This window comes from Canis lupus, chromosome 15 (assembly GCF_011100685.1).
Source record: "Canis lupus familiaris isolate Mischka breed German Shepherd chromosome 15, alternate assembly UU_Cfam_GSD_1.0, whole genome shotgun sequence".
Lineage (NCBI taxonomy): Eukaryota > Metazoa > Chordata > Mammalia > Carnivora > Canidae > Canis > Canis lupus.
This window is the reverse complement of record NC_049236.1, coordinates 2,623,155-2,649,279: the sequence shown is the minus strand read 5'-3', so window position 1 is coordinate 2,649,279 and position 26,125 is coordinate 2,623,155. Positions and strand designations below refer to the sequence as shown.

Below are 26,125 nucleotides of genomic sequence, written 5' to 3'. Positions count from 1 at the left end.
GGTTTGGTTTATGCACTTTGGTTTCCTGACTTGATTCTTTTACCTGACACTTCCTGAATTTTCTTTCTTTGGTAGTAACTCCTTGAATAATGGTGGCCAGACCACAAGAACACCTGTGTCCTTACAGTGACAAAGGAAAAAAATGTTCAAAAACACCTGCTTATTTCTTTCTTTAACATATTTTCACCTTAGCCACAGAAAAAAGAAGATCCACAGCTACCTCGGAAAAGCTCCCCGAAATCCTCAGCACCTGTCATGGATTTGTTGGGCCTTGGTAAGAGTTAGATGTTTCCACTCCAATAATCTTACAAATTATGATGAATTCCCTGTCACCCTGGGAAGATAGGTACTGTTGGGATTCTTTAGTTTGTTTCTTCATCGTTAAGATTGTTCTCTTATGTTTTTCCTGTTGTTTTACATCTGAGCAGTTAGTCTAAGAAGTGTTTACACTTTTCAGAGCAATAGTGTAGTGGTTAAGAGCATGCCTTTGGAGTTAGAGTGCCATCTGTGCCATCTCTGCCACTGAGTGTCTATGTGACCTGGGTAGTTAACTCAACCTCTGAACATTGCTTTCCTAATCTGTGTAGTAAGGATGATAAGCATCTCTACTTCAAAAATGTTTTGGGGAGGATTAAATGAGATAGTTCCTCTCAAGCTCTTAGCCCCTTGCCTGGCACGAACTAAGCATTCAGTAAATGTTAGCAAGTTTCACTAAACCAGCAGCCATGAGCCATGCCCCCATCCCTCTCATTTTTTCAGGTGCAGCCTGTCTTTGAGATGACCTTGTGGTTATTTTTCTTCAACTTTTGAAACCCTGAACTAGTGGTTCTGCCCTTGTCAGAAATAGAGCCTTTTCTTTACCTTTCACAGATCTCATGGCTGTACTTTAGGTTCAGTGCATTTCTGCTGATTTAGGTTACTAGCTATTTAGACTTATGATTTCCATACCTTCCGTTTATCTCTGAAAAAGAGATAAAAGCTACACAGCTGTACCCCTCAAATAGCCAGCCAGCCCCTTTGGTATGGGGCTAATACAGCTTCCAGGCCTGGGTTTCTGCTGCCCTGTCCCTGATAGCTGGCCACCACACTTCTCCAGCATGCTCCTGGGAAGGTGAGATGCCCCATCCAAGCTAAATGGTTGCAGAAGCCTAGATTTCCGGGATCCCTGGGTGGCGCAGCGGTTTGGCGCCTGCCTTTGGCCCAGGGCGCGATCCTGGAGACCTGGGATCGAATCCCACATCGGGCTCCCAGTGCTTGGAGCCTGCTTCTCCCTCTGCCTGTGTCTCTGCCTCTCTCTTTCTCTCCGTGTGACTATCATGAATAAATAAATTAAAAAAAAAAAAAAAAAAAAAGAAGCCTAGATTTCCAAGTCCCTGATAGAACATAGAGGCTTTTTCTTCTTTGTGTCTAGAATAGGTGGAAGGCATAGGCTTAATGAGCAGTGCTACAGTTGAGCTTTGTTCTCTCTCTCCAGATGCTCCTGTGTCCTGCTCCATTGCAAATAGTAAGACCAGCAATACCCTAGAGAAGGATTTAGATCTTTTGGCTTCTGTTCCATCCCCCTCTTCTTCAGTTTCCAGAAAGGTGAGTCATGTGGGCTCCTTAGAATTAAAGAGCATTCTAAAAAGGATAATTTTGATAGTATGGAAGCAAGTCATACTTCCTTGGTGGAATTGGACTTTGGTTTTCTTAATTCTTCCCTTCACCCTGCATCATCTCTGTTACAACCTAGGATTGCTATTCATTCCATTTTGTCTCCCACCCAAAAAAAGTGGATCATTTGATGGGCTTTTGTTGAAGATGTGTCCCATTGTAAAGGCTGATATTTTAGGTTAGCTCCTCAGCATGAGGGTTACTGCCAGAGAATTTGTAGATGGGAAAGACTTGAAACTGTTAATGGCTACCATTCGTGGAATACCTGCTTATGAACAGGCACAGCACTAGGTGATTTTGTATATCAGTTTGCATATTTCTTTTATAACTTAAAATATTTACCACAGCCCTGCAAAATGGGTGTTTTATAGATGAGGAAACATTAATTCAGAAAAATTATATGACTAGCCTCTTGTTATGCAACTAGTAAATGGCTGCATGGGGATCTAAACTCAGTTCTCTGTGGGTGCATCATTTGTAGGTTGTTTTTGTTTGTTTTTCACTAAATCACATTGTTTGTAGGACAAAGAATTGTACCAGAGCTTAACTGTCTAGTATTTTCAGATATTTGTGTGGTAGAAATAACAGGAAGCTATTAACTTGCCCATGAATTCTTATTGGAGATGTTAGAAGCAGCAGAGAAAGGGGGTGGTCCTTACCGAGACCTCTGTGAGGACCATTCCAATTCTACTCTCTCTTCCTGCCCTCTTTGCCCTCAGGTTGTAGGTTCCATGCCAACTGCAGGGAGTGCCGGCTCTGTTCCTGAAAACCTGAACCTGTTTCCAGAGCCAGGGAGCAAATCAGAAGAAACAGGCAAGAAACAGCTCTCTAAAGACTCCATCCTTTCACTGTATGGATCCCAGACACCTCAAATGCCTGCCCAAGGTAGATTTCATGGGGATGGTAGCATTGTGTCAGATAGAAACATGAGGACTTACATGCAGGAATTATTTGTTGTAATGGGGGCAGTTGCTTTGGGGGCCAGGACATTATTCTCCAAACAGGCCTGAACGTGATATTTCTTGTGAAGCTACAAAGTGTCAGTGGATAGATATTAATGTAACTCAGAGCCATACTTTTGTGGGGTCTGGTGTCACACCTCTGTGTAGTCTGACTGAAGAACTGGACCTGGAGCCTGAAAGGAAAGTGGCTAGGTCAGCAGCCCACTGGTAAGCCATTGCAAGTCTTGTAGGGAATCTCTGTTTTGCTGTGTAGAAGAGCATTCTGGGTTGAGTAGAAATGCTACTGAGAAATTTAGCTGGAAAGGAGTAGCCAGTGAGGGTTTAGATGGACACTTTCCTCTTAAATAGTACTCTATTTATGTTTTCTTGGCAGCAATGTTCATGGCTCCAGCTCAGATGGCCTATCCCACGGCCTATCCCAGCTTCCCTGGGGTCACACCTCCTAACAGCATAATGGGGAGCATGATGCCCCCACCAGTAGGCATGGTAGCTCAGCCAGGAGCTTCTGGGATGGTTGCCCCCATGGCCATGCCTGCAGGCTATATGGGTGGCATGCAGGCTTCAATGATGGGTGTGCCAAATGGAATGATGACCACCCAGCAGGCTGGCTACATGGCAGGCATGGCAGCTGTTCCCCAGACCATGTATGGGGTTCAGCCAGCTCAGCAGCTGCAGTGGAACCTTACTCAGGTAAGCTACCCCATTTTACTTGGGACAAGAGTTTTGAGCCTTCCTCAAGACTGTCTCACCTCATCTTTCCCTTATCCTTTGAACCCTTACAGTGTAAATGTGATAATGCAGACATTCTTAGATTTGCTACCCCACCCCACCTTTTCTTTTCTTTTCTTTCTTTCTTTCTTTTTTTTTTTTTTTTGGTAGAAGATCTACCTAATGTCAAACTTTCTGAGGAGTTCTGGGTTACTATGTAGAATGAGGGTAATTGCCTCAATCTAAATTTCTTCACACAATCTTCAAAAACAAAAGCAACTTATATAGGTAAATAAGGAATGCAAATAAAGCCCCTCATAACCTACGACTGCCACATCTAGTAGGCATAATACTGCAAACTTCAAATTACATGGCAGTAAACACCCAAATCCAGCAGAGCCAGCATCAGAGAAACTACGTAGAAAGAGGAGAGGGAGCAGGGGGCTGAAGGTGACAGAGCATAGACAAAATCACCCCCTGGAAAGACCTACCTTGACCAGAAGCATGATGAGAAGAGGTCTGAGACTTGGCAATTAGAACTCTTGTTATGTGGAGAATTGAAAATGAGGAGCTTGAAATATGTAGGATTAAAGATGATAGCTCTGGAAAAAGCTTTGCTTCTAGGGTCATGTGAGTGACTTAGGATCTTCAGCAGGCTCCACACCCAGCAATATGGAGCCTGATGCACGGTTTGATCTCAAGATCCTGAGATCATGACCTGAGCCAAAACGCAGAGTTGGATGCTTAACTGACTGAGCCACTCAGGCGCCTCCTATGGGGATGACTTAGAAGGAAGAGGTGCTCTGGGGGGACCTGATGATGAAAGGAAAGTAAGAAATGAGAAGTGGAAAAGGGAATCACAAAATGAGAAGATAAACCATCCTCGTCCCTCCTTCCATATAATCATATTATTATACCAACAGAAGAGGGCGCTCTTGAACCAAGAAATCTAGTAAACCTCCCCAAACCCTCACACCTTCTATTATTCCTTATTCAGAAAAATAAGGCACTACAAAATATACAGAAAGTGGCGGGTGACATTTATACAGAACTGCTATGAGAATTAAATAGAAAATGAAAATCAAACCAGGGATCCCTGGGTGGCTCAGCGGTTTAGCACCTGCCTTTGGCCCAGGGCGCGATACTGGAGTCCCGGGATCGAGTCCCACATCAGGCTCCCGGCATGGAGCCTGCTTCTCCCTCCTCCCTCCTCCTTCTGCCTCTCTCTCTCTTTCTCTATGTCTATCATAAATAAATAAATAAATCTTTAAAAAAAATCAAACCATATTAAGAAAGAAAATTCTCACCACCCCCCAAACAGGCATGAGCAGAAGAAAACTGTTATACAAACCACCAACCTGAATGAAATGTCCTTTAACACTTGAAGACAAAACAGCTTCAATCAGAAATTTAAAAACTTAGAACCAAGATGGACAAAAAACTGGAAGTTATGAAATGAAACTTTACTGAATTCAGGAAAGAAATTGAAAAAAGACACAATTGTCTTAGAAATGTCTGAATTACAAATTAGCCAGAAGAGAATAGATTCAACTGAAAATATATTTGGCATTGAAGAAATGTTTGACTCAGGTCAGAGAATGGAAACTAAATATAGGAAGCAGGAAAATAAATCCAAGTGAAGGTAATACAGATATTAAGCAAAGAAGGCCTAACATAAATATATTTGGAGACTCTCCAAGAAAAACAAAATAGTAAAGCAGAATTAATATATTTAAATCTATAACACAAGAAAACTTCCTATAAATAAAAGACTTGAATATAATATTGAAAGAGTCCATTGAGTATGTATGGAGGGTTGACCCAGAATGGTAAATTCTAACATACGTTCCAGGAAACTTTTAAACTTTATGGAACAAGAAAAATTCTCAGAGCTCTAACCATCTCCTTACCTCCCAAACCCCCAGGTCTGCCATTTTTATTATTTATTATTTATTAAAAATTTTGTTTATTCATGAGAGACAGAAAGAGAGAGGCAGAGACAGAGGGAGAAGCAAGCTCCCTGTGAGGAGCCCGATGCAGGACTTGATCCTAGGACCCCAGGATCACGACCTGAGTCAAAGGCTCAACCACTGAGCCACCCAGGTGCCCCCCTGCTATTTTTAAAGAAAAAAGAACACCCAGATTGATATTGGACTTTTTTTTTTTTGGACATTGGACTTTTAACAGCAACATAAAACATAGCAATGGGAGTAGTATTTTCAAGATACTCATGTACATGTGAGACAAGTATAGCCAGACAAGCTATCTTTCAAGGATTGAGGCTATTTTAAAAAATATTAAATATGCAAGAAATCAGAGAATATCATACTTATATCTTTCTTGTGGAATGTACCAGAACTTAAGCTACATCCATTTAAGAGATGACTGAGGACATTTTGGCAAAAGAACTGATGGTGACTAAATGTTTGAGAATCTAAAGGATAGAAAAAATATATGTTGTGCATATATTTTTTAGAACAAACAAACATAACAAGAGAAGGTAAAGGGAGAAGGTAAGAAGGAAGAGGTAGGATAAATTGATTATTGTACAGGAAAAGGTGGAAGTTAAACGATGTAATAAGGTGACATACCAAATGGTAGAAGCTTGAGGACAGGATAAAGGAAACTAAAGACAGAAATTATTAGTATAAAGGTATCCACTAGAAGAAAAAACAAAACTTTATAGATACCTAAGGAATATTTTACAATAAAATGGAATACATAGACTATGAAGTATAACAAATATAATAAACACAGTAAAAATGTAATGTGATAGAACTAAGAACAAACATATCAGTCATATCATCAGGTAGCTTTCCTATGAAAAGAAAAAGATGTTTAAATTGACTCACAAAGCAACGCCTAATTTTATACTACATACAAACAAAGCCAGCTGAAACAAAGTGATTCAAAAGTCTGAAAACAGGGACGCCTAGGTGGCTCAGAGGTTAAGTGTCTGCCTTCGGCTCAGGGCATGATCCTGGGGTCTCAGGATCAGTCCCACATTGGGCTCCCTGCATGGAGCCTGCTTCTCCCTCTGCCTGTGTCTCTGCCTCTTTCTCTGTGTCTCTTATGAATAAAAATAAATAAATAAATAAATAAAATAAAATAAATAATAAATAAATAAAATCTTTAAAAAAAAAGAAATGGACAAAGAGGTATTGTTGGAATGGCTTATGTGTGTGCCCACACGTGTGCATGTCTTTCTCAGGCTTGGGTGACAAGGTTCACCCGCTGTATGAAAACTATTTTCATGTTTTCCTTTCTCTATAGTCTGGAATGATTTATATAGTATTGTTCTTTGGAGATTGAGTGGAATTCTTATGTGCAATTGTATGAGCCTTGTGCTTTTTTGTGTAGTAATTCTTTGATTGCATTCTCTCTTTGTTCTATGAAAGACAGCTTTGGAAAACTCTGTTTACGTAGATTAGCTAATTCATCTAGGGTTTCAGATTCATTTATCAAAGGTTAAGCCAAGCAAGCAGTCTATCTCATGATTTTTTTAAAGTTTCTTGTTTCAGTGGTTATTTTTCCCTTGTCATGTCTTATTTTGTATGTTTGTGCTCTCCTTCCTCCTTGTCCATTCTTTCAACTAGGTTAACTAGTGGTCTATTCTGTTAAAACAAACAAAAAATATATATACATATATACCACAGGATTTTGTTTTATTTATTCTATATTTTTTATTTGTTTTTGACCTTAATTTCTGGTTTATCTTTATTATTTCCTTCTGTATGCTGCCTTTTGACTTACTTTGATCTTTTTCTAGCTTTCATAGTTGGGATTTTAATTCACTTATTTTCAGTCCTCCATGTTTATCTGTATACACAATGAAGTGCTATAAAACTGATGAGAACATGTCAAAATGACACATGGGCCAACTTCTGGAGGCTCCCACTGTCCAAATATGGGACAATTTGAACATCAAAAGGAATGACACTGATGAATTATAACACCAAAGGAAAAAAAAAATCCATGAGTCCATAGTGATATATTTTTTGAAATGAGTGTGGGAGAGAGGGAGGGAAAGCCTTCTTTATAGAAGAATGGCAACTAGTAATTGTAGAAAGAACAGGATATTCACATATTCTTTTAGAAGTACCCTTTAGATTAATTACTAATTACAGTGAAAAAGCCCACAGTGGATACTACCCTAGCCAAGTGCTCAGACATAAGATTACCAACAATGGGACAAATGAACATCATGTGCTTCCTGGTATCTTGTACTAAGAAGGACACAATATCACTGCCTAAAATGTTTAACTTGGATCCAATCATGAGAAAATATGAGGTAAATCCAAATTGAAAGATTTTCTCCAAATAACTGGCCTGGATTCTAAAAACAATGTCAGGAAAGAAAAAGTGGTGGGGGAATTGTTCTATATTAAACTTAGGAGACAAAGGGGATATGAAAATAAAATGTAACCTATATTAGAATATTGTATTCATGTTAAATTTCTTGTATTGTGATTTTAGGAAAGTACTCTTTCCTACGAGATGCCTCCTGCCTTACTAAGAAGTGAAATGTCAGGATACCTGCAGTTTTCCATGTTCACCAAACATTTACACATACATGTGTATGAAGATCCCACACAAGATACATAAATCTCAGAGAGAAAATGGGGCATGGTGTTAACAACTGAGAATTTAAAGAAGGATATATGGGTTTCATTCTATTGTTCTTTTTTTTTTTTTCATTCTATTGTTCTTTCAACTTTTCTATAAGCTTGAGGTTTTCTTTAAAGAAGTTGGTGGGATTGAAAAATAGACCTTCTCCTCAAGAAAAAGAACTTACACAGAAAGGTACCGGGCTTGGGAGATTTAAGGCATTTTTCTTGATAAATAGTTTCCTCTGTTCACTGCCAGAGGCCAGGCTTTCAGTCTCATTCATAGAGGCCCCGGCCCCACCCAGACCTTATTCCACTGATTCTTTTCTCCCAGCAACTTCCCCTCTCACACACTGAAGGCCCATTGGTCTTTTTTTTTTTTTTTCTTCTTTTTTTGCCTGCCTTTGTTCATTCTGAACAGCCCAGTGTCTTTTTCCTTTTCTCTCCGCTTGAGCGTGCACGAGCACTTTCACTGGCCCTGACAGTAATAACTCTGCTGGAGATAAGACAGGAGCACTGCCACAGGGGCTCATCTGTGTACTCTCAGGGCTGGCAAGTTAACAATAGGCCCCTTCTTTTTAGGATGAGAGACCAGAAAAGAAGAGAATAACGTCTCATGCTGCTTTTATGTTGACTAGCTCCAGGACTCCTTTCCCTCCCTGAGCATTAGTCTCTGTCAACATCTCCCTTCTGAGAAGTCCTTCATTTATTTACGTGGTCTGGAGCCCTCAAAATGATCTATTATTAAGGTTCAGGGCAGATCTGTGCCATAACAGTTCCCCTTTGTCCTGTTGTTCTCCCCCTCCCCACAGACAGGAGGACTCCTACCCTGCTTTTTTTGCAGTAATTGGCTGCATGCCCACAGCCTGGTCTGAAAGTCTCCTCTCTCCCTTTCAGATGACCCAGCAGATGGCTGGGATGAACTTCTGTGGAGCCCATGGCATGCTGAGCTATGGACAGTCGATGAACGGCGGAAATGGACAGGCAGCGAATCAGACTCTCAGCCCTCAGATGTGGAAATAAAAACAAAACACCTGTATGGCTCCCACTCACCTCAGCCCCCTCTCTCCCAGTTTTCCTCCTTCCCCAACTTCCCCATCCCATTCCCTTTCCTACCTCTCTGTTTGGTTTAGAAATTGCTCAATCTGTTGCCTGGGGTTTGGCATTCTGCCCAGCCCAGCCACTTCCTGGACACGCAGACCTCTCTGTTGCTCTATGTTGTACATGTCCCCTAGCCATCCCGACTCTCTCTGCAGCCTCAACCCCAGTCCTCTCCTGGCACCAGCACCTTAGGAATTGTTGGCAGAAGGCACTTACACTGTGGGAGAAAGGTGCACACCTTTGAGTACTTTTCCTTTAGGTTAAACCTCCTATCAGACTCTCAGAAAGGTCTGGAGGTGTGGTTCTTTTAGGCAAAGTGGGGAAGCTTTAGAGGTACTTCTGTATGTGTTGCTAAGCTATTTCTACATGTTTAAATTTTTGGTTGAAGAGGGAGACGTCATGCTCCCATAATTATGGGAATGAAGAAAGTACTGAAATCAGATTAAATATACCTTGGGTTTTAGATCAGGTTGGCCCTAGCCCTGGGCCGAGGCAAACCCTCTCCTGTGAGGATGAGCAAAAATATTCTCCTTGCCCTGACTTGCTTTCTGGACCTGAGGCTTCAGGACTTGTCGCTTCAGTTAGCCTTTATTAGCACCAAAGACTTTATGAAGGTCCCATACAAGAACACACACCCTGCCCCACCTCCATCCTCCCTGCAGTGGAATCTGGCTCTATGGCTGGAGGACCAGCCCCTCCAGTGGGAATGCAGAGCTTAACGTGTGTACTGCTTGTGTGTGTGTGTGCGTGTGTGTGTATGTGTATTTCACCTCCCACTCTTTCCCCATCTGCTCTGGGTGTTTTTGTTTTTGTTTTAGGTTTACACAGAGAGGAGTTAATTTATCAACAGCCTAAAACTGTTACGACTTTTTCTTATAGTTTAAAAAAAAACTGTAATCTCATGGATAGCTCCCGTCCTCCTCCTCCCTCTCCCAGTCTGCCAATCACTCTTTCATGCCTATGTATCCCAGGCTGCTGTTTCCCCACCTTCTGCAGGTGTATGAGGTGGAGAGCTTGGATAGCTTTCCTCTCACTCGTTGTTCACCCTACTTGAAAATTAAAACAAGAAAACTTTGCTTCAAAGATTTCACCTGTGGGAACCACAATTCCTGGTTGCCTTTCTCCTGTGTATGTGTATATTCCTTAATAAATATTGCAGGGAAGGACCCTTTGCTTGGCTGTTACTGTGTATCACTCATGGAGGATGAGTTGCACCTACGTTTTCTGCTTTCCAGGAACAGGTCCCCTACTTCCTGTATCTTAAAAAATTTTATACTGAAAATGCCAAGGACCAGACCCAGGCTCAGGCAGTCAGAAAGGGCACCTTTTATGTCCTTTGTCCAGTGGTGTCTGGATTTGTGAGCTGAGGGAACTGTGGATATCTGCTCCTGCTAGAGCCACAGAACATTGAAACTTGAAGTCCCCTTTCTCCCCCACCAGATAGAGAAACTGAGACCGGCCTCCCTTCATCCCCACCCCTCCTTTCCTTTGAGTGTACTTTTTAAATACTTCCAGAGGCAAATGAGAGGATAGCGTAGTGGTGAAGAAAGTAAGCTCTGGATCAGGCTGCCAGTATTTGTGTCCCCTCCCAGGCAAGCCACTGAACCTTTGGGTCTCAGTGTAAAATGGAGCTTATGGTCATATTGGAGGTCAAATGAAGCTATTCCTGTGGTACATTTTGCACAGTAGGGGATCCTTGGCATTCAAATGTTGACTATTATGTGCCAGACCTATGTTGGGCATTAATTCATTCAATGAATATTTAATAAGTGTTTTTACAATGTGCCAAACACTGTCATAGGCTCTGGAATAAAGCAATGAATCAATACTCCCCAATTTCATGGGATGGTGTGGTAGGAGAGACAAATAAATAAGTAAACTATTTAATTTCAGATACAAGATAGGACCGCTGAGATGGAGTAGTCAGGAAGTTAGTTACATTTGAACTGAAACCTGAATAAGCAGCCACTTGCATAGAGATCTGGAAAAAGAATGGAGCAAGTGTACATGTCTGCATTGGAAATTGTTTGGCTGGAGGTGTCCATTTGGGAGTCATCAGAGTTATGGATGGTATGTAAAGCTGTGAGATCAGATGAAATGCCTCAGGAGAAAGGATAGAAGAGGATGGAGCCTTGGGGGCCCATCAGCTTTTAGAATTTGGGAAGAACAGATGAGGAAAAATGAATCTGACATAGTTCCTGCTCTCAAGAAACAGTCTCACAGGGCAACAGACTTAGAATTGCTTATACAGTAAATTATGGGAGCTAAGGGTCTCCTAGCGCAGTCAGGGGAACTTCGCTAAAGATAAGGGTGTTAGAGCTGAGTCCTAAGGAAGAGGTAGGAGCTAACCCACAGGTTGGATGGGAGTGGGGAAAGGAGTATTCCAGACAGCACTGTGTGAACAAAGACAAAGACATCTGCACGAGCATAACCCGTTTGGGGAAGCACAAGCAGTGCAATGTTTGTAAGGTCTGATGTGGAAGAGATGAGACAGGTATGGCCAAGCCATGGGTGCTTCCCATACCCTAGGAGGGGGTTTGGCCTTAGTGTTACAGATGGTGGAGTGACATCATCTGAGTTGAGTTTTAGGCAGCTCACTCTTGCATTGCTGAGGATGATGTGTTTGAGGGAATAAGACCAGACCTAGGGGACCAGAGAGATGGCAAAAGCTGGACTAGGGCCCTGGTAGGTGAGGGATAGGGGAGAATGGAGTGGCTCAGAGCAGCAGCTCATGAGCTGCTTATGAGGCATATGAGATGCTAAAAGGTGTTCCACAAATACCCTGAAATAAGTTTGGGAAAGACTGCATGTTCTATCACCTCTTGTGCATCTAGAATATAATATTCACATAGTAATGGCTCTGGAAAGTCCTGTGGTAAAGGCTTCAAAAAAATTGATAGACATGATTTAAAGCAGTTTTAGGTTTACAGCAAAATTGAGTAGAAAGTACAGTGAGTTCCCATATGCCCCCTGCTCCCCATTCCCACAACCTCCTTCACTGTTGACCTTCATCCCATGCCACAGTGGTACAAACCCTCTGTGTTCTTCCTGTTTATCCCTCCTTCTTCTCTAGACCCTGTCAACCACTGATACGTGCGCGTGCACACACACACACACATACACTTTTTTTTTTTTTTTTTTTTGCTGTCTCCATAATTCTGCCTTTCTCTGAATGTCATAGTTGGAGTCACAGAACATGTAGCCTTTTCAGATCTACTTCTTTCACTTAGAAATATGCATTTAATATTTTTCCATGTCTCTTCATGGCTTGAGAGTTCATTTCTTTTTAGCACTGAAGAGTATTTCGTTGTCTGGATGTACCATAGTTTATCAATTACCAATAGACATCTTGGTTGCTTCCGAGTGTTGGCAATTATAAATAAAGTTGCTATAAACATCCAAGTGCAGGTTTTTGTGTGGACACAACTATACCATTCATTGGGGTAAATATATGGAGTATGATCACTGGATATAAGTTTAAGAGTATGATTGCTTTTGTACGAAACTACCAAGCTCTTTTCCAAAGTGGCTGAACCATGTTGCATTCCCATCAGCAGTGAGTGAGAGTTCCCATTGCTCTGCATCTTCGCATTCGATGTTGTCAGTGTTTTCTTACTTTGGCCATTCTAAGAAGTGTGTAGTGGTATGTCATGGATTTAACTTGCAATCTCCTAGTGACCTGATGTTGAACATATTTTCAGATGCTTACTTGACATCTGTATACCTTCTGTGGTGAGGTGTCTGTTCAGGTCTTGGCTTATTTTAAAAATTAGATTGTTTTCTTAGTGTTGAATTTTAAGGGTTATTTCTGTATTTTGGATAACAGTCCAAAGAGTGTTTCTCAGAGTTGTGTTTTTTTTTTTCTGAGGAGTTTCTCCCAAGCTATGGTTTGTCTTCTCATTCTCTTGAGTAAAGACCTTTTTTCCCCATGGTTTTCTAGCATTTATCAAGACATATTTTTCCATGAAATCCATTTTTTTCTGGAATACCTAACAATTACATAATACTATTTGGAAAAAAACAACCAGAAAAAAAATATTTTAGGAAGTAGAACAGGGATGAGATGTGGGATGGAGGGAGAGAAAGGAATCAAATCTCCCACGTTTCTAGCTTGTGTGAGAAGTTACAGGAGGAGAAGCTGGTTTTTACCTCACAAGGGAGGAATATAGAAAATTAGAAGTTTGGTTTTAAGCATGTTGAATTTGTAATGCCTGTGATATATTTAGGTCTGATTGACCAGCTGGAAATGGAATTGAGTGTGAGGTTTGTTCAAGGAAGAAGCTAAGATGGAGAATTGAATTTCAGAATCAGCCCCTTGGAGGTGATAATTGATGCCATAGGAGTGGAGGGGATCATATGGGATGGATTTTCAAAAAGATTATTTATTTATTTATTTATTTATTTATTTATTTATTTATTTATTTATTTATTTATGATGGAAAGTGAGAGAGAGCAAGCACATGAACAGGGGCAGGGGGAGAGGGAGAAGCAGACTCTTCTGTTGAACAGGGAGCTGGATGTGGAGCTCAATCCCAGGACTCTGGAATCATGACCTGAGCCAAGGCAGACCTTAACCAACTGAGCCACCCAGGCACCCTAAGATAGATTTTTAAAATGAGAGCAGTGGGCTAGGCACAGAATCTTGGGGGAAATATTAATTCCTAATCAGGATTAAGGAGGAAAGGCCCAAGAAGGAGAGGAGGTGGTGTGAGAATGAGAAGTGTCAGAGAATTATGGAAAGCAAAACAAAACAAAAAAACTCCAAGAAAGTGCAGTGTCAAGGAACCCTAGGTATTAGAATGTCAAGAAGGAGGGATGATCACAAGTATCAAGTTAGCAGGAGAATCATTGAGATACTGATTTATAAAAGGACTGTGGAATTCAGCATTTGGAAACTTCTGGAGAAGCAGTTTTAGTGGAATGGTAGGGCCAGAAGCTGGGAAATAGTGGGTTGAAGAGTGAATTGAAGGAGTTGAGAAGGTAGAGAAACAGGCTGTATTCAGTTAAATATACATGGTAGGTTTTAAGGGCTACTCTTTTTCTTTTTTTAAGATTTTATCTATTCATGAGAAACACGTAGAGAGAGGAGGAAACTTAGGCAGAGGGAGAAGCAAGCTCCCTGTGGGGAGCCCAATGTGAGACTTAATCCCAGGACCCTGGTATCACACCTGAACCAAAGGGAGATGCTCAACCACTGAGCTACCCCAGTGCCCCCTAAGGGCTACTCTTAAGAATAGAAATAGAGTGTGTAAATCACAAACCAATGAAGAGGTTTGGAATAAGAAAATGCAGATAAGCGGGCAGCCCTGCTGGCTCAGCGGTTTGGCGCCGCCTGCGGCCTGGGGTGTGATCCTGGAGACCCCGATGGAGTCCCACGTTGGGCTCCCTGCGTGGAGCCTGCTTCTCTGCCTGTGCCTCTGCCTCTCTCTGTGTGTCTATGAATAAATAAATAAAATACTTTAAAAAAAGAAAATGCAAATAAGCAAAAATATCAAACTTCTTCCTTAAGCTGTCAGGCAAAGCAAGAATAAAAAGTAAGCATAGAAGGGTGCCTGGGTGGCTCAATTGGTTAAGCATTTGATCCTTGGCTTTGGGCTCTGCACTGAGCATGGAGTCTACTTGAGATTCTTGCCCTCTCCCTCTGCTCCTCCCCCCCACTTGAGCATACGTGCTCTCTTTCCCTTCTCTCTCTCTAAAATAAATAAAACTTTTTTTTTTAAGTAAGCATAGAAAAGTGGAACAAAAAAAAGTGGAACAAATAGAATTTAAAAATTAAAATACAATAAATAGAATATTGAAAATATTGAGATTATCAAATTGGATAATTAAAATCCATTCTCTGGCATCATAGGCCTTTCTTCTAAGACTGCTTTCCTTCAACTGGAGTATATCTTTTGGAAGTTCCTTTAGTGAAGGCCTCTTTGAGTCTTGCCTGAAGCATAAGGACGGGAAAATCTAAAATAAAAGAACGAAAAGAAAGAGCAGACAAATAATCAAAAGTAAGCAGAGATCAATATATTGACAAAACAGACTTTAAGAGAGAAAGCATTATTAGAAACAGGATTTCTATGTAATAAAGATTCAATTGAGAAGGAAAATAGAATTCTAAACCAGTATGCATTTTTAAAACCTCAAAATCGAAAATTTATAGAACTTCAAGGAGAAAGAGACAATCTACCATCACTGCATAAAACTATCTTCACCAGGCTTTTTTTTTTTTTTTTTTTTTTTGTAGAAACTGGCAGCCTGATTCTAAAATTTATATGGAAATGTTAAGGACCTAGAATAGCATGATGATTTTGGAAAAAGAATAAACATTTGGAGAGATTTTACTACCAGATTTTAAAATTTGTTATGAAACTGGAGTAAGACAGTGAGGAATTGTTGCAAAATAGACATATAGACCGACAGGATAGAATACAGAACCCAGAAACAGGCCCATACACATTGATTTATGAAAGTAGCAATGCAAAACAGTGAAAGAAAAGTCATTCAGATAAAGGATGCTGGGACATAGATATACATATAGAAAAAAAGTGAAGGTTGGCCCTCTACCTCACACCATAACAAAAATGAATTCTAGATGGATTGCACATCTGAATGTGATATACAAAATGGTAAAGCTCCTAAAAGGTAATAGAGAATATTTTCTTCATGGCAGAAGGAAAAACACTGAAACATGAGTTAAAAAGCATTACTCATGAAGAGGTTTATAAAGTTGACTAGATTATTATTTTTTTAAGTTGGCTAGATTAAAAATAACAACTGTTTATCAAAAGATTCCATTAAAACGGTGGAAAGGCTTTCCACAGGATTGGAGAATATATTTGAAACACATGATAAAGGGCTTGTATCCAGAATATATGAAAAACTCCTGCAAAATAATAAAGAGACAGCCAACTTAGTGAAAACTAAGCAATGGAAGTTTGACACCACTTCAGGGAGAGACTTAAATGACTAACGGATATGTGAAGGGATGCCCAATCTCACTAGTAATTAGGGAAATACTGATAAAACCACAGTGAGACTTTACTAAACACCTACTAGAGTAGCTAAAATGGAGAAAGATAATACAAATGTTGACAAGAATGTGGAGCAATAAGAACTCTCTTATGCAGCTGGTGGGGGTATAGATGGATACAACCACCCAAATGTCCATCAGCAGAAAAATGAATCAACTGTGGTAAATTCATGTAACAGAATATTAAACAGCAATGGAAATGATCAAACTACAGTTCTATACAGCCACAGAAAGGAATCTCACAAACTTCATGTTGAACACATTTTTTACTATATCATTTGAAAGTATGCTTTGTAGGCATAGTGATGCTTTACCCCTAGGTATTTGAGCATGCCCACTAAGAATGATATAGTCTCCTATATAACCACAATGCCATTTTCATACCATTGTAAGTTAATAGTTCATATTTCAGTCCATATTCCAAAAATTTCCAATTCAGTCCATATTCAATTTTTGCCATTTATCCCAAGAATGTCTTTTACTGCCTTTTTTTAAAAATCAAGATGCAATCTAGGTTTATGCATTGCATTTAATTACTATGTCTATTTGATTTCTTTTAGTTTGGAACAGTGCCAGCTTTTCTCCCCCATGGCATTGACTTTTTGAAGGGCTCAAAACAATCGGTAGAAAGTTCTATATTTTTGATCTACCTGGAAACTAAAAAAATTAGGTCTAGAGGCCCAGTTAGATTCAGGTTAAATATGTTGGTGAGACTATCTTGTAGTTTGTTTTGAGTACACCTTAGTACACCAGGGAGAAAATAATACCCAAAAGAATGGACTTGTATAGTCACTGGCAAAAAAAAAAAAAAGTAGCATTCATATGAAAATATTGAGAGTGTTCAATCAAGAAGAGAAGGATATAATTTACAGTATGGGGGTATTTATTAATATGGATGCACCTACCACAGATTTTAGATTTAATGTCATGGATCTAGTATCTGGGCATGCTTTATAGATAAAAACTAAACATAATATTGACCAATCCAAGAAGCTGAGATGATGGAATTTCTTTGTCTACTGTGGAGAAAAGAATCCAAGATTTGAGGAATTCTGGACCAAATATGTCACCCCTTTTCCCAACCTATCCCTATAAGAATCCTGGAGATACTCCCTTTACCAAAAGCTTGAGGCATATTTTGTTATAGGAGTACTAGAATCATTAAAACATGACTTAGGTGTTCCCTGTAGGTCAAAAATGGTAGTGTCATGACTTCCTATTTTTGGTGAAGTTAAGATATTCCAAAACAGAAGTCTTTAATAGTGACCTGTCTGCAGTTTATGATAATCAGAATGGATACCAAGATCTTTGGAGGTGATTAATTGATAATAAATGGCCACACACTTAAGTCCTATTTGTTTAGCCAACATTTCTCCAGGCTTAGAGACAGATGTCATCAAGATAGAAATGTAGCCCCGCATTCTGTTGTTAGATCTGCTCTAGTTCACAGATCTAGAGCCTACTGAATAATGCAGAGGCCAGGTATCCTTGAGGAGGGAGCTAAGTATAAGAGCCCTGTAAGTGTATATTTCTGGCTTTCCCCAAAGGGACCCATTACCATTTTATTGGGGCAACTATGCACTTGGGCAGCATTTGGATACTAGCTGTTAACTCACTAATTCCTAAGTCCCCAAAATGTCACTGTCCACAAGTTAGAGTGGGAGCATATGAAGATCAAGTAATGGAGTTTTGACCCAACTCAACCTCACCATAGGGCCTAGTAGAATCTTAAGTCCCTAAGTTCTTGGGTGTCTAGTTGGAAAAGCTGTCTTTATCAACTGATGGAATTCCCACATTGGTTTGCTGATCTGTGAAGTAAGAACTGTTAAGAAATGAATAAAAAAGAGGAAGCTCCTAGAGCTCTTCTCTGCCAAACTAATGAATCAGTAACAGTAGTACGGCTCTGGGAGGAGTTGTAGAGATTAGTGTTACCAGAGAGACATAGCAGATGCAGCAGTGATGATTCCTATTATATGTCCATTTAACTTGTCAGTCTAGCTGGTGCAGCAGATGGATGGGTTTAGGAGAATGGCAATAGGTTATCATTAACTTAATCATACTAAGAGCTCCAAACAGTGATACCCATTATAGCTGCTATTCCAGAAAGTCATTTCCCTATTGAATCAAATCAGGATAGCACCTGACACCTGATAGACATCTATTACCATGATAATTTGGGAGGGGGGTATCTATCCCTATTTGTGTATATATTTTTCCTATTTGTATATTTTTTAATAAAAATATTAGAAGCAGTTTGGCTCCACCTGATAGAAGTTTACCATCCCATCTGGAGAATATGCCGGTTCTTAGATCTATGCCAAATTTAGTCTATAGAGGCTTGGACTGCATGACTATGGTAGATTATATTTTCCAGGGGTGGCCACACCAGTGCATATCCCATCACACATGTTCATCTTATAAGGTGATGTTGGTATTCTTCCATTGAAAGGTGGGGTCATTTTCTCTCCCTTTGAATGAGTAGACTTTTATAACTGCCTTGACATAGAATGCGGCAGATATGACCCAATGTGACTTCCATGGTTAGATTATAAAACAGCAATATGGCTTATGACTCCCTACCCCTCCCTCAGGATTCTTGCCCTTCAAGCTCAGCCACCATATTTGGTAATGAATAAAACGTCAAATGATTCCAGTTTTTGCCTTTGAGTTTTTCAGTTAGGCTCCCAATGTAATAGAGCAAAGAGAAACTGTCTGCACTGTGCCCTGTCTAAATTCTTGATTCATAGAAACTATGAGAGATTGTAAATGATTCTTGTTGTTTTAAGCAGGAAGTAATAGGTAGTCTGTAATATAATCCAATTTATAGGGAAGTCCAGCCACATCAATGAATTATTTTAGATATGTTGGGAAGACCGCTTTAAAGTTCTGAACTCTCTTGGGTCCCTGGGTGGCGCAGCGGTTTGGCGCCTGCCTTTGGCCCAGGGCACAATCCTGGAGACCCGGGATCGAATCCCACGTCGGGCTCCCGGTGCATGGAGCCTGCTTCTCCCTCTGCCTATGTCTCTGCCTCTCTCTCTCTCTCTGTGTGACTATCATGAATAAATAAAAAAAATAATAAAGTTCTGAACTCTCTACCCTCAGTATTAAAAGAGAAGTATAGTACTTGGTGAGTCTCTGGATTTGATAAACACAGATATTGTGGTTGGGTGTGGTGCCCAGCCAATTACTGGACTGACCTGAAAAGTGTCCTACTTCAAGTAAAACCCAGAATAAGAGATGTTTCTTCTAGTTTATGCTACAGGCAGCTCTGCCCTTAGCCCTTATGATTCATTACATCAGTAGCAGATCAGGATCTGTGTGGAGACCCTCACCACCTCAATTAAAGAACCACCAAGGAGGCAACTATGGTTTTTGAAGCTATGCCCTGATTGGCAAGTGACTATTTCCCCACCTGGCCCTGGTGGGGATTGATTCCCAGATCATGAGACCTAGGTGCCATGGAACCAGAGCTGCCCAGCGTGAACTGGGCGATGGTCTGCCTGGACCATATCCTTGGGGAACCTTCAATGTCAATATACTTAGATCTTTTTCTCATAGGCTGATTGGAGTCACTAGAGACTTCCCCCACCCCAATCTGTTGCCCAGAGAGTATAGACCTGGCTGGAAGCATTCTGGAAAAAAGGTTGGGACTCTCAAGGTCAATGTGTACATTTTCATATATCCTTGCCCCGTTTCCTCTTCCATTGCCTCAGGTGTGCCTGGTGTCCTTTTGTCCAAAGACCCCTCTGTTTTATCCTCTTCTGAGACTCTTCTTCCAGTCTCCTGCAGAGAGGTGAAAGAAGGATAGTCACTTGACTAAATCGCGTAGAAGTGCTGGAAATCTCTCTCTGCAATAGATTTGCAATCAATATTCTTTTTTTAGCATCACTTTTACTCCTCGTTTTCAGAAGTTCCCCAGGCAACCCGTTGCTTTGCTTTTTGGGACTCTGCAATATAAATTGGATTGCTTCTTGGCTTTCTCCACTGCTTGCCTAGGATCCAGCCTTTTCAGAACTCATAACTCTGTCATCATTCATCCATCTGTTTTCTAGTTTTGAAATTTTTTTGTTGTTTTTCTCTTTTCCATTCAATTTGTCCCTGTGAGTTTATGGCTTTGGTTTCAAATCCCTTTCTCTTTGTTATGATGGGATCTTGTGAGGGAGTGGGGACAAATACATGCATTGCATCTGTTGCCTTTAGCTAGACTGTAAGACCAAGAGACAAAGACTGGGGAGGTAGAAAGCAGGGGATGAGACCCTTTTTTGTGAAGGTGTGTTGGTGTGTTGTTTTCTCAGGGGAGGGAATTAATTGGACACTTAGAGCCTCAAAACAAAGGGCACCGGCGGGATGGGTTGTGACCACAGTCCTTGAGAAGTCCCATGTTGTCAAGTACTTTCTCTTTAAGAGATTTCAAGTTAATTACAAATTGAGTTCTGAATTTCCCTTACTCTTCCATAAAAACTGTCACAACTATAGTGTCTGGTTTATTCATTTGGGGGTTGGGGCTTAAGGAAAGCAAGATGAAGATGACTTTGTTCCGTCCCATTGTTTCCAAGGATAGAAAAGGGGCATTATCTTTGAGTACCCACCTCTAGTGAAACCAGTAGCTGTAAACATAAAACTCTGGAGATTGTTCCAGAGAAGATCAGAAAAGAGATAATGACTTCTGTTTACTCTCATATATTAATGAAGGTTGTTCCCCGAAAAGAAAGGACTTCAGCAAAATTCTGGAGTATTTAAGTGGGGTGACAAGATGACTTATAAGCTGAATGAATTCACTGGAAGCAGAAAATCAGAGCTAGGGGTACTGTGACAATCTTAACTGTTATTATTAACCTTTTTAACTGTTTAATTAGAGTGTATCCTACATATAGGAAAGCACACATGTTATAAATGTATAGCTTGATGAATTGTGTATGTATCTTTTTTAATGTGTACTAGAAGAATTAGAACTGGTACATTATATAGGCAGTTCTAAGAGTATTGCTTGAAACTAGGGTAATCATGCCTCATAAGGCATGATAACTCACCTTACAAGGACTGTGTAACTTATGGGATCATTGTTCATGCTTTCAATGACTGATCTGGGTTCTCTCTGAAGTAGACTCTGAGACAAGGGTGGAGTGCAAGTAGGGTATTTGGGAAGCACAGGAAATACCAATCGGGAAGCTGGAGGAATCAGACAGGCAAAGAAGATAGCCTACAGTAAAGTACATCATGCTAGTAAGCTAGTTACCACTGTAGTTGTTTTAGTCTCACCAAAACTCTGGGAAACTGCAAAATACAAACCTCAGAATTATGCCACCTAGTGGTGAGCAGACTGGGCATTCTCTTACTAACGCCAAGAGTCCTTGGTTGAGGGCTAGTGTTTGTGGTGCTGGGAGGGTAGTCAGTGTTAATTCCCCGGCATTGGAGGCAGCCCAGCTTCAGGCACAGAGGTGCAGACGCTGGCAGCTGACATCCACTGAAGCACACTGGAAGGTCTGAAGAATATGCACAGGACACAGACTGCGTTAGCTACTGTAACTACATTTTCCATCAAAAAAGCTTGGAAGTGTGGACAGTATAGATGATTCTGAGTGCTAGCCTGGATTTCTTCTGCATTCTCTTCAGCATTCTTCTGCTGGAAGTTGACAATCATTTGTCATGGAAAATGTGTAAAAGTCTATATCATTGTAAATTGGAATGGGGCCTGACTATTGATAACATTAATTTCCTTTTGACTCTATCATAAATCGGTGGTTTAAAAAAAAGGTGTTTCTAAGAGATAGAACTGAGAATTGTAATGAAAATATGAGCAGTTACGATGTCTTGAATAAAATATATTTATTATGCACAAGGAGACCTGGCGATGAACATTTTTGACAAGTACCCACAGCAGCTATTAATTGTCAGTCATTTGAGAGTGGGTCACTGAATTCTCCTTTTTTCTCAGTTCCATGAAGAGATGGGCAATGATTTCAAAACACCTTCTGTTTCACTCAGAAGCTCATCGGTTTTCCCATAGAAGAATCCCCATTTGTCTCTTCAAGATGATAAAATGACTTCATCTTTCTGGAACACAAATACTTTGTGAGAGCATGTACCTAACAGGCACTGGCTCACGATATATATATATAACTTTGTGAAAATGTGTTAAGGAAACCTAACTCAAATTGGAGTTGGGAAGCCATGAAGGGAGGGCCCTCACTTAAGCACCACTAGTCACAGTTTGCATAGTCCAACAGGAAGAAGGACAATTTCCTTGTGGCTGGGCAACAGCAAGTAACAGGTGCATGGCAACAGCAAGCTGCCCTTGCCTGCAGCCAGTGAGAAGCCACTGCCATTTCCATCTCCTGCAAGCCAGTGAGAAGCTACCACAACCTGAACTCTCCTTTTCCTTCAATGAACTTTTGTTCAAAGCAACCCCTCCCAACTTCCTTCTTTCCTCTATGAAAGGATGCTCTCCTCCTATGTTCTTTGGACTTGTCCGTGGTTTACCATAGTTTGCTTGTCCTGAATTACAATTTCTCTGCTATTCCGAATAAACTTGATTTTGCTGGCTGAATTACTCATTTTTCTCTTTCAAAATGTTGACAGCAGTCCTGCACGACAAGGCTTAAACCTATTTTCCACTTGAGAGATTGAGTGCATTAAATTCTATATTGTGAAACTGGAGTTGGGGGCATACCTCTTTAAAATGGTGAGTTGGGACCTTTTCTTTGGATGACATGGTTATTAACTCATCTGAACTACTATATAGAGTCATCTGAGTCTATATTTTGAAGATTATGAAGAGACATTTGAAAGACTTGATAAAATCTCTTCATAAGGGTTTTCCGAATCTAATAGCAAAGATGACTAGATAAGGAACCTTTTCCCCAAAATCTCTGTAGACATAAGCAAATAACTGGATATACTTTGAAGAACGGATTCTAAATATTGTGTTATATGTCTTACTGAAATAATAGTTTATTAACAAAAATCTCTGATAATTTCGGTGAGTTTCCAGTTCTATCAGAGAATACAGTTAAGTATCTTGCCTTCCTACACCATGCATGGGTTTTCAGTGCTGGCTCATATCAAAACTGAAAAACGTAGACTTATTAATATAGAAGCCCACTTTTTCTTGCTTTTTCTTTAAGTAAGTGACTTCAACCTAAAGCTTTCTCCACCTTTAAGTTGATAAACAATTCTATTCTTTGTGTTGTACATATTTTCAAATATGTACTTTAAAAATTGACTGGATTTATTATCACTTATTTTAATTGTTTTATTTAAAAGTTTAATTTCTTACCTTTAATATTTTTATCCTATTTTATGGCATTGCTGCTTTCCTATATACAGTAGACAAGTTATCTTTTTGAATACATTTGTTGAAATAAAAACAGCATTTGAGAGCTTCAGTAGGATACAGCTAACATCATTTGGCATAAATCCCCAGTTCAAGCTCAGTGTTATAATTGCCTGCTTTTAGATCATGTTATATTTCTTTTGTTTCATTGGTACATGTTGACAACCTAGTGTGTATTTTTTCTCTATATTAAGATAACCCTCACTATTATGTATGCATATATATGTATAGACACACACAGATAAATATTTATGGGATAATTATTAGGCTAAAGCATATGAAATTGCCTTTTTGTATGTTAAAACTGATTACATACCAGGAGCTCATGTGGTTTAATCTAATACTTTCTCCCTTGAAAATATCTCATGGAGGGGCACCTGGGTGGCTCAGTCAGTAAATTGGCCAATTCTTGATTTCGATTAGGTCATGATCTCAGGATCCTGGGATTGAGCCCTGCAGGGGGCTCCACACTCAGCAGGGCGTCGGCTTGATATTCTCTCTCTCTTCCTCTATCCCTCTCTCCCTGTTCACGTGTTCTCTCTCAAATAAGTAAATAAATATTAAAAAAAATATCTCCTGGAAATCCTGCCAAGTGAGGTATAGCTCTAATTCTTTTACAGGGCCTTGGTGTATGAGTGTATCATGATTTATTCAGTTTCTGTACTCTTGGGCGTTTACCTTCCCATGTTCTGCTGGTAGAAACAGTTCTGCAGTAACCATCCTTGTACAGTTGTCCTTTGTAACAGTGCTTTTGTTTCCAAGGGATAGATGGGGAGCAGGAATGCTTTGTCTAAAGAAGTATATATTTTTTGTATTAAGAGATATTGCTGGACTGATTTCCAAAAGACTGGTGTATACTTTTTTTTAAAGATGTATTTAGGAGAGAGAGAGAGAGTGAGAGAGAACATGACTGGAGGAAGAGACGGAGGTAAAGGAAGAGGGAGAAGGAAAGAATTTTTTTAGCAGACTCTCTGCTGAGAGCAGAGCCTCATGCGGGGCTTGATCCCACAACCCTGAGATCATGACCTGAGCCAAAATCAAGAGTCCGACACTTAACCACCTGAGCCACTCAGGCGCCATGGTGCATGCTTGTGGATGCTTCTATTAACAATGTATGGGAATGTTCTCTCTCTGCATTCCCAATTGCAATAGCTGTTACAGTTCTTATTTTTGACCGATTTGGGTAAAAATATTATTACTTTTAATTTCCACATTGCTATTTGGGTTTCTCTTCTGTAAATTATCTAATTATATCCTTTGCCCACTGTCCTATGGGGTTACTTTTTCTCCCTCTGCTCCCACCCCTTTTACATGGCTGAAGCTAACTTGAAATCAGTAGTTGAGGATATTTATAAGGATATTTATAAAAAGGATATTTATATATATGTTGAGATACTGTTGTCATCAACTGTGATCGCCCAAGCGTCAGTTATGTGCATTGTTGGTACTAGATGAGTTTAATTACTATTTAAAATGTCTTAATAGTTGCAGAGTGATTTGGCAATACAGTGAAAAAATTGTCATGTTCATAAAGGCAGAGAATCTCAGCAGCATAAGATGTGATAAAGATTGATGTGTAAAAGTAGTCTAAAGAGGTTTTTCATTAACTGTAGCAAAATTCTAAGCTATAAAAAAGCATTGTGCATTAATTTAATTGCAGGATTTTTCTGTGTTAGTGGTACATACATAATGGTGTATTTTAACATAAATGGTATTTTAGAGTCAAATACATGTTTTGTCTGTCATCTACATTACAAATATATTTCCTGTCATATTGATTTTGCTTCAGGCATCTTTTGCTTATAAAGGTTTTAAATTTTTATATAGTCAAGCATGTTGATTAGGTTCCCAGGCGTGGTTAAAAGCATTTCTCCCACTGTTAGATTAAATGTACTCTCTGGGATTTTCTTGCAAGACTTTTTTCTTGCAAGATTTTTGTTCTGTTTTTACATGTAAGGGCTTAATGCAACTGGAATTATTTCTTAATATGAGTTAAGATAGAGGTCCATTTTTATTTTCTTTCAGATTGCTAAATACTAAAATTCTATAGGTTTCATTGATTAAACTATCATATTTGTCATTTAATAAAATCTCACATAAACCAGAATCTATTTTTGGATTTCCTAGTCTGTTAGGTTGGTTTTCTTTGTCAATTCTCAGCAGTATCATAGCTACATGGCCATAATGAGTTTTCAGTTTGTTGTAGTATCTGGAAGGCAAGTCCTCCATCACTGTTCTCCTTTTCTCATTCCAAAAAGAGAATTTTTGTCTCTTCTTGGACCTTATTCTTGCATGTGAATCTTAAGATCCTTTTATCTAGTTCGGAAATCAAAGTGAAACCATGTTGGAATTCTAATAGGAATTGCAATGAAATTTTGTATTACTTGACAGTTATGATATCAAATCTCCCTCAAGTATAATATACTTTTTTTACATTGATTTAAATCTTGTTTCATGACTTTTTAATAATTTTTGTTTTCACTGCTTTCACCTACATTCTGATATAGATGCTCACTTCTTTCTTTCTTTCTTTTTTTTTTTTTTTTTTTTTAAAGATTTTACCTATTTATTTTAGAAAGAGAGTATGAGTGGGGAGGAGCAGAAGGGGAGGAACAAGCAGACTTTCTGCTGAGCTCAGAGCCCGATGCAGGGCTCAATCCCAGGACCCGGAGATCATGACCTGAGCCAAAATCAGGAGTCGGTCATTTAATCAACTGAGCCATCCAGGCACCCCTAGATG

At 39.7% G+C, this 26,125-nt stretch overlaps 1 protein-coding gene across 6 annotated transcripts in view; it reads left to right on the top strand.

The window, feature by feature from the left end:
* SMAP2 (small ArfGAP2) overlaps positions 1 to 10,200 on the top strand; it is a 47,158-nt gene extending 36,958 nt beyond the window's left edge. For 4 of the 6 annotated variants that reach the window (XM_038557755.1, XM_038557757.1, XM_038557758.1 and 1 more), the window contains 5 exons: positions 193 to 274; positions 1,475 to 1,584; positions 2,373 to 2,538; positions 2,989 to 3,305; positions 8,828 to 8,978. In XM_038557755.1, the coding sequence (XP_038413683.1) occupies positions 193 to 274; positions 1,475 to 1,584; positions 2,373 to 2,538; positions 2,989 to 3,305; positions 8,828 to 8,953 (801 nt within the window). In that variant the 3' untranslated portion in view covers positions 8,954 to 8,978. Of the gene's footprint in view, positions 1 to 192; positions 275 to 1,474; positions 1,585 to 2,372; positions 2,539 to 2,988; positions 3,306 to 4,644; positions 5,072 to 8,827 lie in introns of those variants that run through there. The other 2 variants (XM_038557753.1, XM_038557754.1) reach the window with 2 other exon arrangements.
* Positions 10,201 to 26,125: the final 15,925 nt, after the last annotated feature.